A 13277-nucleotide genomic window follows, 5' to 3' on the forward strand; every position below is an offset into this window, starting at 1 on the left:
ATACAAAAAAAAGTTGTGAACCAGAACATTCAAATTTCCATTTTTGTTTTTTGTTTTTTATTTTCTATTTCAGATATATTCCATAAAGTTCTGACAAGTTACGAAAGCAGCATCATGCAGGATCCCCTGAAAAAAGTTGTACAATTTTGGTGTAAATCAATCTGGGAAATCCTAGTATAGGAAAGAAAGACCATAATATTTCATACACCTCTACAAACAAGCAGTATTTTGCAAGGCTTGATACCTCATTTATAATATAAATCCTCAAAACACATATAGTGGAAGATTTTTAATTTTTTGTACTGAGTTAATATATTATGCATACAATATATAAGGTTTTTAAAAGCAGAATTATCCCATTTTGGTAAAGCAACACACTCTTCTGATCACACACAAGAAATCACATGAGGTGACATAAATGTGAAAACAGAGTGTTTACTTTACCAGCATCTGGGATAATCTGTTTACATAAATATCTTTGATCTGGATGGCATTCACGGAATTTTATCTACTATAGACAATTCTTCAAGAACCTTACGGACATCAAGGACCGATGCGATGCTGAAGTCAGGCCTGGGAAAAACCATCTCCGGATTCTGCCTCTTGGGATCCACCCAGACTGTTGCTAAGACACCTGCATTAACCCCACCTTGGATGTCGGTATTCAAGCTATCACCAACCATGATGCACTCACTGGGAGAAGCTCCTAGCACTCGAAAAGCTAAGGCAAATATTGAAGGGTGGGGCTTTGGATGAGGATGATCACCACTGACAAGGATGCCATCAAAGTAGTGCTTCGCTCCTATCTGTGCTATCTTCTCCCACTGGACCTGTGAGTCTCCGTTGGTCAACAGTAGAAGCTTGTAGTTGCGGTGGAGATCGCTCAGCAGCTGCTTCACTGGTTCTGAAAAATGGATGTTTTGTAGCCGGGTAGCTTTCCAAGTCTGGTAGGCTTTTATGGCTAGGTCGTTGGCATAGTAGCTGTTGAGTGCTCTTTGCCAGAGCTCTGTGCGCCACTCGTCCACTGGCATGATTTCTGTTGGGTCAAGTTGCATTTCCAGTAGGTACTGTTTGAAGGCCTGGATGACATCTTCAGCGTCACACTGAGGATCTTCTTCCTTAAGCATACGTTTGACCTGTATTCAAATGATTAAATATATATGCCAATTGCAATTAGCTGTTTCACCATTCTGAGGCTCCAATTCAGGCATGAGAGTGGGCTTTGATAAAAAAACTCCGAAACATATCCATGTGGGTCGAGGAGGGGGAGCCCCCTGTGGGATTTTAGCAGATTTAGCAATTCTTGACCTGTTTCAGCTTGGGCCTGTTTCAGTTAGTTGGGCTTGGGTGATTTGAATACATGCAGTAAGTTTTGGGAGTGGGTTAGAGTTTGTGTAAGGGTAGGAAAAATCAATTTTTTTTGTCAAATTTTTTTTCTGGGACTCCCAATTTTTTTTTCTGGGAGCGGCGCGGCTGCGTTACCGTGGATTTCGAGGGCTTGCCTGGTCAACTACAATTGAGATGAAACCAGGGGCCATTTCAGAGTTTCTGGGCCAAACAGCTCCCGTCTCCCACTCAATTTAACCCTTGACCCTGATAATTTATGCATGGATTTTTAGCAAAATATTGACAAAAATTACATATTAAGGCAGCTGTGTACTCTCAGACATGCATGTAGTAAAAGTGCCATAACTTTGTAATTATTCACGCAAGACAAATAAAAGTATACATTTTTATAAAGGCAATAAATCAACGAATCTTAATATAAATACAGATTTGGTGTAAAAACAACAATCATGAAGAAAATCACAAAAAAGTGAGTTTTTGGCAATTTTTGTTCGGTACATCATAACAAAAAAACACTCTTTCCAAAAATTTTTGTTTTGTTTTTTTCTTAATCTTGAGACACCATTCCAAAAACGTTTTTTTAGTTTTTGATATTGGCCTTATTTTTTGAGATATTGACCATATAAGGCATCAAAATGAATTTTTTTAAATTCACAAACGCCTATTTGCACAAAATGATGCCTAAAATCGGAAATAGACCAAAATATAAAAAAATGAGAAAACCGTTTCTTAAGTCGATCATGCTTTTTATGATGAGCATAATTGCTTACCTATAGATGCTGTATTTATTGAGTTACCGTGTACCTAAATCATCATTTTACCGAGAAAATGAACATTGAAATAAAGGCCGTTGAAGTTTAAAGAGGTCACATTTTGCACTTTGATCGAAGCTCACAGGAGAATGCGGCAGTTCTCGTTTTCTACTTTACATTACATGAACATCGGGTAAATCCACAGCCCCTTGAGAAATTTGGGCTAAATCTATTTATATCTTGATGTTTAAATCGGGGAAAGAACTTGAAAAAATTCACATTTTATCAGCTAAAACGGAGCCATTTGACCGCTAGGTTTTTATGAAATCAGTGCTTCCGTGGTGCTTCCATAAGATGCGCCGGGCATGCAGAAAAGCGTTGCGAATGCGTAGCGTATCTGTGCGTTAACAAATTGCGCGTCTACAAAAGCGCGATGCGTTGTTCTTGCTGCGTATACCCGATGGTACAACAAAGATTTTCTTTCCTTTTAAATTGCGGAAGCGAGTGAAATAGTGAAATAAATCCATAAAATAGAGCAGTTGGAGTTAACAAATCTGGATTTTCTTTCCTTGTATTTATAAAAAACATAACAAAGTAAATACATTTCCAAAAAGCTCAATTTCGCGAAAGAAACAATGTCTAGAGTACACAGCCGCGTTAATGAGCTTCTCCAGTCATTTTAGCTAATTAACTTATTGATTATTGATAAAAAACAATAAGATACAAAGAAAATATAAATTGATATATTTTGAAAACCGTATATCTGATTTGCTTCAAACAAAAGACATATTGCTAATTGAGGCTGATCGGTTTAGAGTTAGCATTGGTCTGAAAAATTAAATTTCTAATATTGATATTGAAACATAGTCCTACCTCACAGTTTTGGTCAATATCTCTACTAACTGGAACTATGAAAAAAAAAGTTGAAAATGCATCCAGTATTCTGGAACAGCCCATTATTGCCTAAGGGGTGTAAGTAATATGTGTCACGGACGGACATGGCCAATTCAAATTCAAATAGCAACATTTTCAAGTTAATGTTACATTTTCAAGTTTGGTGATATGATATAGCTAGATTAAACATTTATTTATAAAATAAGATAAATATTTGATAAAAAAGTTGGTGGGAAATAATACAGGCGCTATCACTTAGTAACAGCATGTCCGTCCGTGACGAAAAATATGTTTGAAAGTTTTTTAACTATTTGCTAACACAGGGTAGAAAAATAAAAACATGCTGAAGTATCAATCTCATTTATGCCCTTTCCCATGCAGGAATGATATTTACAGGGTGCGTGCAGCCACCTCTATTTCAAATTCAAGGACTTTTCAAGGACTTTCAAGTACCCAAAAATTAATTTTCAAGTACCTTTGAACAGAACGACCCAGAGATAGGTGTGTGTAAAAAAGTAGAAAAATACCCAGTGGTCTAGTCGCAGCAGCCCAGTGCATACCTGCCAACTTTTGAAAACTAGAAATAGGGACACTTGCGAGCAGAGTGAGCGTGGCGCTCACGACTACGGCCGGGGTCCAGGGGCGAAGCCCTGGTGGGGGTTGAGGGACGAAGCCCCGAAAAAGTCAGAGGGTAAAAAGAACATTTCAAAGCTCCTGGCTTGTTCTACACTTTTAAAAAAAGTGCTTCCTTCTTCCAGAAAACATGCTTTAAAGTTTAGAGTTTCCTATACTTTTATGCACAAGAGACACTCTTAAAAAATGTTTTTTGGCTTTATTACATGACCAATATGGCTTACGTTGATATATGTGAAGCAGAAAAATAAAACAATAATTAACCATTTGTGCTTGCATCCACTGCCTCCCCCACCCTCACCAACTGGCACCCCATCCTGGGCCTTGATAAACAGTGTGCTTTTGGTTAAAATTTCAGGACGACAAACATTTTAGCAGATTTAGCACCCCAAACGAGACCATTTTTGACATAAAAACCTGTTTTGGACTTTTTTTGAAAAAATGCTTCCTTCATCCTAAAAAAGTGGTTTTAAATATTCACTTTCCTATACTTTTGTACATGAGAGACATTCTTCAAAGTGTTTTCTTGGCCTAATAATATGGCCTACATGATTGAAATTGATATATATAATGCACAATATAAAAACAATGATTCATGGGGGGGGGGTACTAATGAATGTGCCTGAAGAATACATTTTATGATAAGAGTAATTTGTAAAATTCGGTATGTTAAACATACAGAGTGATGTCACTACAAATTGGGACTAAAATAGTAGGCCTATCCCAAAGGAATACATAGGCCTACACACACTCACTCACCCCACACCAACCTCCCCCACCCCCATGTTCACCACGACGGCTACACAAAGCCAAAGGATACAGCTAAAAGGTTCATATCAAACCTTTGACCGAAGTTTGTTTCCATTTAGACTTAAACATGACTTGATATTAGAGTATACATATAGGCCTATACATCATCAGCATCATCAGTCCAGCATCATCTCAAATGTCATCGTTCATTAATGCACATGACATACTTCTTACTTGGGTAATATTCATTGAGGAAAAAGAGATGAGTTTTGGAACGCAAAACCGACACAATCATATAACATGCTGGTCCGATAATGGACTAAAAGTCATCAATTTTGGGCATGAAAAGGTGTTCTCAATAAGATAAAAATTTGACCACATGCATGCTAAATGGGTACCTTTATCTAGTCGAGTCATCCAGTCAGGGTTCTAAGGAATTTTCATTTTAAAATTGGAAATATATGAGTCCAAAAAGAGTTAATGTATAGCCTACAAAATGAAAAATATATAGGCCTACAAGACAGATTTATTTCCAAACTTCTTTTCTTATTTATTTGTAACATAATTTTTTATTGTTTCAGCACATTTTTTCTTTAAGGACTTTCCATAAATTTCAAGGACTTTTCAACAAAATTCCAGGACTTTCAAGGCCTTGAAAAGGCATTTTGATTTTCAAGTACTTTCAAGCCTTTTTTTGGCTTTTCAAAGTTCTGCACGCACCCTGTATTTAACAAAGGCACCATTAATTAAGATAAATCTTCAATTTAAAATTTGTCACAGACGGACAAAATAAGTGTCACGGACGGACATTTTAATTTCAGGGGGGTCTATTGTAAAGGTGACCAATCTCTTGATGCTCAATCTTTGCAAAGCAACAAACATGAATTGGTTGAACATATGTAAAGCAAAAGATGCCTTCAGTTCACTTTCATTGTTACTTTATTCACTACTGAAAGGGTACTTTGTGTCAGAAATATTAGTCCCCTGCCATTTTGGGACAATTTCAGGGGGTCTATTTTAAAGATATACAATCTCTTGATGCACAATCTTTGCAAAGCTACTAACATTCTAGTTAAACATAATAATAATAATATAAAGCAACAGATGCCTTTAGTTCACTTTCATTGCTGCTTGATTCACTATTGAAAATGATACATTACTCTATGAGGACTGTGAATTAGCTTCAATATTGGTACACAGTAATTTTGGGGCAATTTCAGGGGGGTCTATCTATTTTAAAGATGACCAATCACTTGATGCTTAATTTTTGCAAAGTAACTAACATTAACTGGTTGAACATTATAACCAAAAGATGCCTATATTTCACTTTTGCTGTTGATTATTTGGGGCTGTTAAATATGGTACTTAGTGGAGTGAAGTTCTTTACACAGACTTCGGCCATATGGAGCAAGTTTAAGGGGTCTATCTGAAAAATTAAGGGTCCCTTGTTGATCAACTCTTGAGGACAAATTTAAACACACATGGTCAACACAAATATAGCAAAACCAAGTTTAGAGTTCTGTTGATGCTTTATTTATAAGCTGTCAAATATAGGACATTTATTGATATAGCACCACTGCTCTAGCCTTCTTATACATGGAGAGAAGGCTAGAGAAACTCAGCTACGGGTTCCCATGAAAATTGTTAATAATATATTCAAGTTATTCTGAACTAAAAGTCTACTGACTGTCTGTCTTGATTTAAAGGCCCACATAAAAATAATAGATGTGGAAATAAGAGTATAAACTGAGCAGTACCAGTTGTAACTTGTTGTCCTCCCTTCCTGTCTGGACACATCACACTTCATGTGTGATGTGTCCTGCTATTCGCCAAACAGTCGAGGATGTCCCATCACTTTTAGCTTCCTGAGAACACTTTTGTACAGAACTTACGAAACCACAAACTCACTAACTTCAACTTGCACTATTCATAACATAAAACATATATTAATTATTACTGATCCTGCAGAAATTTGTAGTTACTACAACTAGCTGTGGCTTGGCTTGCTGTCTGATTGTACCTAGTCCGATTAATCAGACCCAGAACAAAATATTAATTTCTGACATGATCGTGTTCTGAGTCTGAACTGTTTCCATTCGAAATCTTGATGCCAAATTGGACAAAAGAAGCACATGGTCCTACTTCAGTTTTTTAATACCCTATTCATGTTGCGTGAATCACTCTATTGTGGACCATCCTTTTGATACTTGAGTATTTGGACAAGCGGAACAGTTTTGACAGGCCCTTTGTCTACCTCTCTGTTTGTATTAAACAAACGAGGAGGTCGAAATTGTCCTCCTCGGCGAATACGAAAGGCAGCATAATAGTACGGCACTAGATTTTACCCAGGGAAAGATGACATTCCAATATTCCCCTTTTAGGATCAGTATAATTATAGAAAAAATATTAAATTCGTGAACATCGTGGAACATTCAACTACGCTTGTTACTCCACGACTATCATGCTAACTACACGCGCGTACAACGCTACTCTATGCGTCCATATTAGTGAGGCTATCTGCGTACAACTGTTTACTATGCACAGCCACGCAAAGAGTATGTTCCACGATGTACACACGAATTTGATAATTTTTCTATAATTACCATGATTACACTACACTACGTAGTACGTAATCATTTATTATTTTATGCTTTATTTTGTCAGTACAGTAGACAGAGTGCAAGTTGAAGTTAGTATGCTAGGTGAATTCAAATTTGCCATCAAACTGCATCATTTTACATATCAAATTAAAGCCCTTGAGTAAAGAAAGCCAAAACTGAAAACATTTTTGTCATAGCACTTTCCGTAACAAAGTTACATCTTGTCAAAGATTGACTTTCATCAAAAAGATTCTGCTAGCAAAATTCCCCAAAACGGCATTTAGGGGGTGTTTCTAGATCTTAGTCTCATGGCGATAGCAGCTTTTTTTAATGTAACTGCTATCAAAATCCCTCTAAAATTCCATGTGCGACTTGATTATCAGTATCACCATAAAAAATCATATATTTGGGTCAAGTGAAGTATAGATGATGTGACTTCTGACGTCAATGCCTGACAGTATGCGCGCATCATCACAATTTCCATTGTTTTTGCCTGGCAGTATCTTGCACAAGCATCATATTTTGTTCAGGGCTCGTGTTTTTAAAACTCCCGCCACATCACAATAAGACTATTAAACAGTGTAGTGGTTGCATGGGGTTCATTCAAGCATAAAGATGAGGCCAGTCCCTTGCCTTTGTTGATAAACATTGAGGTCACCTCATCTATAGAAAACATATTTATGTAGGTTTCCTTCACCGACCTATTCACAAAAAAAATTCAAATTTCTATGTAAATATGCATTGTGTTTGGGCCCCGGTCTCTGCGAATTTCGCTGACTAGTAAATGTGTTAACTAAGGTTTGCCTGGGATACCTAGTTAGGCCGAATTGGTCAAGATGGGAGATGACGCACTTGTTGATAGAAAGACAGCTTAGGCTAATAGAAATTGGCACTCCTTTCTTGGTGGATAATAATAAAGTATAAAACATGCAGGCATATGTCCGGCTCTTAGGCAGGGTGATTCTTTGTTGGATTATTTTATTTGATCCTATTTGTGACCTCTTCTCATAATTTATTACTTTCTTTTTCTCACAAGTCTGAAACATCGAGTCGCAGACTCGCAGTACCGTCCATGCGAACTTGGATGTAAGCTTAAGCTAGTTAGGCCTATATCATGACGGTGTTGGCGCAACTTAGAAACTTGGAAGTATGATATATCTCCTTAAATTTGCCTCTGTGGGCCTACTTTAATAAACGAATATAGAGTAGGCCTAGGCCTATGACTGTGAATTAATTTAGATGCCAAGACAAACAGAGTATCGTAAAAGTCACCGGCGTTTGCAAAAGTTATGACTGAACACTGTACAATGGTTTATAGGTGTATATCGCCATGGTCGGGGCACGTACCGGGTATGTAGGCCTATTTGCATGCTTGTCATGGTCAACCTGGCTACAAATCCTGGCGTTTGCGGGCGAATGTGGCAACCCAAAATTCTACGGTCGACCTGGGAGAAACCGATTCACGATAACTTAGGTGGTCTATCGTGTGCGATACGATATTTTAGGTCGACCTGGGATTTTTTTCTCCCAGCTTGACCCAAAACGCCCTAGTTATAGGTATGCTAGGTGAATTCAAATTTGCCATCAAACTGCATCATTTCATATATCAAATTAATGCCCTTGAGTAAACAAAGCCAAAACTGAAAACCATTTTTTCATAGCACTTTCCGTAGCAAAGTTACATCTTGTCAAAGATTGACTTTCATCAAAAAGTTTCAGCTAGCAAAATTCCCCAAAACGGCATTTCAGGGGTGTTTCTAGATCTTAGTCTAAGAGTCTCATTATGATAGCAGCTTTTTTTAATGGAACTGCTATCCAAATCCCTCTAAAATTCCATGTGCGAGTGACTTATCACCATAAAAAATCACATATTTGGGTCAAGTGAAGTATAGAAAACATACGTGTACGTTTCCTTCTTCGGCCAGTTGTTTTAAATTTCTATGTAAATATGCATTGACATTGTCGGCGAAATTGGCTGACTAGCAAATGTGTTAACTAAGGTTTGCCAGGCCCTGGGTTACCTACTAGTTAGTGAGTTTCTGGTTTCGTTATTAAATATAATCATACGTAAAATCTTAAGTTGTGTTTTCAGGAAACTTAAATTCAAAATTGACAGGCCGTGATGCAACCAATACCAATCCATCGGACATCCTATTTTATTGATCATGTTGATATGGGATCACTGGGCACGTCATGCATGTCTGATGTCATGTGGACGTGTGCATGTAAATGATGTATTGTTTTTTGTAATTTGTATGACGTGCCCAGATCCCGACTAGACGTTCGCTTTTCGTATCTCTTTCCTTGTTGGAAAGGTATAACGTTGAGGAGATAGGAACATGTACCGTCATCCGGGACCTACTCTGCCATGTTTGGCTGAGTAGCAGTACATGAACACGGTCTTTTGTGCCTATGTAAATTAGTCATTGTGTAAAGCTGTGTTTATACCCATGGGTTGCTCATCATCAGACTGAATCCTTGACCGACAGAGGGTGTCAATATAGGCCTACGTGTCGCTTTTTAAAAAAAACAGCGATTCATGCGCATGCTCAGCAGGCAAATACGACGGCGATTTAGTACACTGATCATGCGTGCGATTAAGATTTCTGCAAAAGCGATTGAGTATAAATGCGTCTTTAGAAATGACTGGCGATTGTGTGTTCTCAAGTGGGTTTTATCATGATAATTAGTGACCTGACACACATTTGTATTGGTTCGATCAAGCATTGATTTTTTGTACTGGATCATCCAAGCATCTCCAACAAATTTTTCAATGTAAGTGCCTCTGGCCCTAGTGGAAGTAAAAACGGATACTATGGCCAGAGTTCTAGGGCTAATCCCGACCCAGATTTGCACTACAAAATAATGCATCAGGAATTCAATATAACAACACAAAATTCATACATTATATGCTTGCAATGCGTGTAGTTCTTATTCATATATAAGCTTAGGGTGTTAATGATATCTTCTTCTGTCTGACTCTTGTCATGTCTGTACCGTCGCGTAGTAGAAATGTTTCCGGCACGAAAACTGTCAAAAGACAAGTTTCGACTTGCGTCGACAGATTTGTAAACACCCAATATCGGGCCCAATATGCAACAAATCGAGCATTTTTACGAACAAAATTTATATTTAAGTATGTAAAACTAATTATATATCATTTTATACCTCATTATAAGCCACGATATCAGCCTGGTTCGTTTCAATTAGTGTGTTATCCAGATCAAAAATAATTGCACCAACCCTACTACCGGCCGCCATCTTGAATTTTCCCTGGGAGAAGAAAAATAAGTCTATTAATCATTCAACATTTACGCACAGTTCTTTTTACAATGAGTTTAAAGGGGGTACAGAAACTTAGTCTACAAGAGATGTCACTGGAAATATTAAAGGGAGTGTTCATAACTTGAAGTACTTTGATACTGATATAAAGGGGGTTGAGAAATATGGGGGTGGAACAAAATTTGGTAAAGCATGCCTAAAAAGGTGGATCAAAAAAATTTGGTCCTTTGGAAATTAACAAAACTAAACATTCAGTCAGTATTATTAAAGGATATTTGGATACAATTGGGTCACCTGCTGATTTCAGTGTTGAAGGGGGCCGGGCACCTTTGTTTCCAATGGACATTTTATTGTGAAATGTCATTGTACAAGGAATACATAAAAAAAAATTCCACATAGCCCCCGAATGAAAAGTATTTAATTATCTTTGTAATCACTCAAAAAGCATTTGGTGTGAATTTTACATCCGAACTAGAGGCTATTATATTTTTACGAGCCTTTTTATTTTACATGTAAAGCCTATGGGGTGACGATTAGAAATGGATGGTAATATTGAAAAACCCTCATTTTGGGCCATTTTAGACACTAAAATGCCCATAAAAAAAAAAATAGCCTCTAGTTCGGATGTAAAATTCACACACAATGCTACCTGAGTTAGTACAAACATAATTAAATACATTTCATTCGGGGGCTATATCAAAAACAAAAAATGTCCTATACCCTAATGGTTATGGAACAAAGGTGCGGGGGGCTGAAAAAAATGACCACTAATTTTCCTGGGAAAATTGAGTTTATATGCTTTTCTATGGGGTTGACCCATAATTTTTATGTTAAAAAGGGGGGGCCCTGAATTTTTTGAGGACTGTATAGGGGGGCCTGAAAAATTTTCGCGATGAATTTTTTTTGCATCAGGCCCCCCTTAAGTGTTGGTGAACGGTCCCTAACATAACATAACATTATTTATTTATTCCACATTATGCAATGTAGGCCTACAATAAAAACACAAGAAATCTTTATTACAGAAAATATAGTGGAGGAGAACAGAGAATAAGCCAGAGGCCTGTCAAGTCCCAGACTCCATTATTATTATACTCGGGGAGCTAGGACCACTTTCTGTGCACCCCCACAGGATCAAACCAAACCAACTTTTTAGGTTCCTGAGATGACCCCAAAACATAATCGGGATGTTTCCAAAAATATAAACTGGCCCAAGGGGGGTAAAAAGTCATCGAACTTTGCATAGGGTCAAAATTTCAAATTGTGTTGAAAACCATTTCAATGCATTCCCCTAGTCACAAAGCTTCACAAGGATTCAGAAAATGTATAGTTTGACCTATCTAGGATGTACCGTTCTTGAGTTATAACCAAAAAGGTCAAAGGTCACGTTTTTGCCTCTATGGGGGTCGAAAACATCAAAGTGCTCCGATTTTGCCAAAAGAGGTGTCAAAATGTTTGTTTTGATGAAACAAATCAAATAAGGATAGAATTGCACCATCTTGGATGTTTCGTTTCGAGAAGATGCTATTTTGAATGGGGTTATTAGAGAGAAGTGGAGAAGTGGAGAAGTGAGTACTGATTTGGGCCAATATTGATATAAAAAAAATCATTAAAATGAGCTGGAATTTGATCAGGGTTATTTACAATTTGTCCATTCAAATTAAATTCACTATTACATGTTTTTATGGTTTTATTTAGAACATTATTCAATATTTTCCAAGTGTTTTTAATATTTTTTTTCTCCTTTTCTAGTTGATCTGAAATATAGGATTTTTAGCAGTTCTCAAGAGCTTATTTAGTTTGTTATTTAGAGTTTTATATTTAGTCTTATTTAAAAGAGTTCTTTTGTTCATGTATTTCTTATAAATAATATTTTAGGCCTACTGCTGATATAAGTGTTGGTGAAGTCTCTAAGCTTCTCTATGACTAGACTTCTCCGTAGTCCACTTGCCAATTGTGCACTACTCTGGCTATTACATTTAAGCTTAAAACTCTGATTTAATTAATGAGTGCACAATTGATAGATTTTCACAACTGATCTTTTCAGTCACCGTACGCCCTCTGTTTGTTAGCTTCCCAAGTGGACTACTGACTTTGCCTTGAGAGTTAGGCCAATTTCTGGCCTAACTAAAATTGGTGATGATGTAATGCATCTTTAAAAATGAATCTGGCTTGTGATTGGTCGCCCAGATCTCGTTATTGTTTAAATCCTCCCGACGCGTACTGGTACCATTATAACTATACATGGTACACAACTATCTAGGGAATGCGGCGCTTTTGTGCTGGTGGATGAACGTATGCATCTAGCGCGTATTGTACCACCATGCTTAGTCTTGTGGTTAGATTTTATTGATAAACAAGTATGATTGACAGTGTGTGAGTCCAGGGGTAAAGTTCTGCTTAAAAGTGAAAGTCCATAGTCGGTTTTTCGGATAATAAACGGGCAGATTCTAAAATTAGAATTGTTCAGTATTGAAGTGTCATTATAATTATGCCATTATGATATGTTGCATTCAATAATATAAGCCTACGTAGGGCCTATACTTTACTTTTACTGTCACAAATATAATTATATAGCCTAAACTTTTTCATAACCATTTTATACTAGTATTTTGATGTAGGCCTACTAAATATCAGTATAATTTCGAGTTCAACTGAATGCGTTCATCATGATTAATAACATTTTTATTTATCAAAAATCGACTATGGCATAGTCTACTCTATGACATATGGAAAGGTTTCTATACAAAAACGATTCTCTTATAAACCATCATGCGCACAGTTTCCACCTCGATACACCTGAACCTGAGACTAGTATACTAGGTATACTACTCAGCCTGAACACACATTTTTTAAAAAGAGCGCTATACAAATTCGGATATGCGGTTGAAGAAAACATCAATGTGACATGAACAGGCCCATAACCCCATCCCAAAATGTCCAAAATAGTCCAATTTGCGAACGTAGCGAGCGAAAAAATATGGTTTTTAAGCCTTTTGGTCAAAAGGTCCAAATTTGGGGA

At 37.1% G+C, this 13277-nt stretch overlaps 1 protein-coding gene across 1 annotated transcript; it reads right to left on the minus strand.

Moving 5' to 3' along the window:
- Positions 1 to 148: 148 nt before the first annotated feature.
- Positions 149 to 10237, minus strand: LOC140153345 (N-acylneuraminate-9-phosphatase-like). The gene is made up of 2 exons (XM_072176071.1): positions 10145 to 10237; positions 149 to 1136 (listed from the first exon to the last, which is right to left on the minus strand). The coding sequence occupies exons 1-2, from the start codon at positions 10235 to 10237 to the stop codon at positions 495 to 497; spliced, it is 735 nt and encodes a 244-aa protein (XP_072032172.1). The 3' UTR covers positions 149 to 494.
- Between the last annotated feature and the right edge of the window lie 3040 nt (positions 10238 to 13277).

This window comes from Amphiura filiformis, chromosome 5 (assembly GCF_039555335.1).
Source record: "Amphiura filiformis chromosome 5, Afil_fr2py, whole genome shotgun sequence".
Lineage (NCBI taxonomy): Eukaryota > Metazoa > Echinodermata > Ophiuroidea > Amphilepidida > Amphiuridae > Amphiura > Amphiura filiformis.

Coding starts and splice junctions, on each gene's coding strand:
- LOC140153345 (XM_072176071.1), bottom strand. CDS start 10,237: ATGGCGGCCGGTAGTAGGGTTGGTGCAATTATTTTTGATCTGGATAAC. Junction 1,137..10,144: donor ATATCGTGGCTTATAATGAG/GTATAAAATGAT, acceptor ATTTGAATACAG/GTCAAACGTATGCTTAAGGA.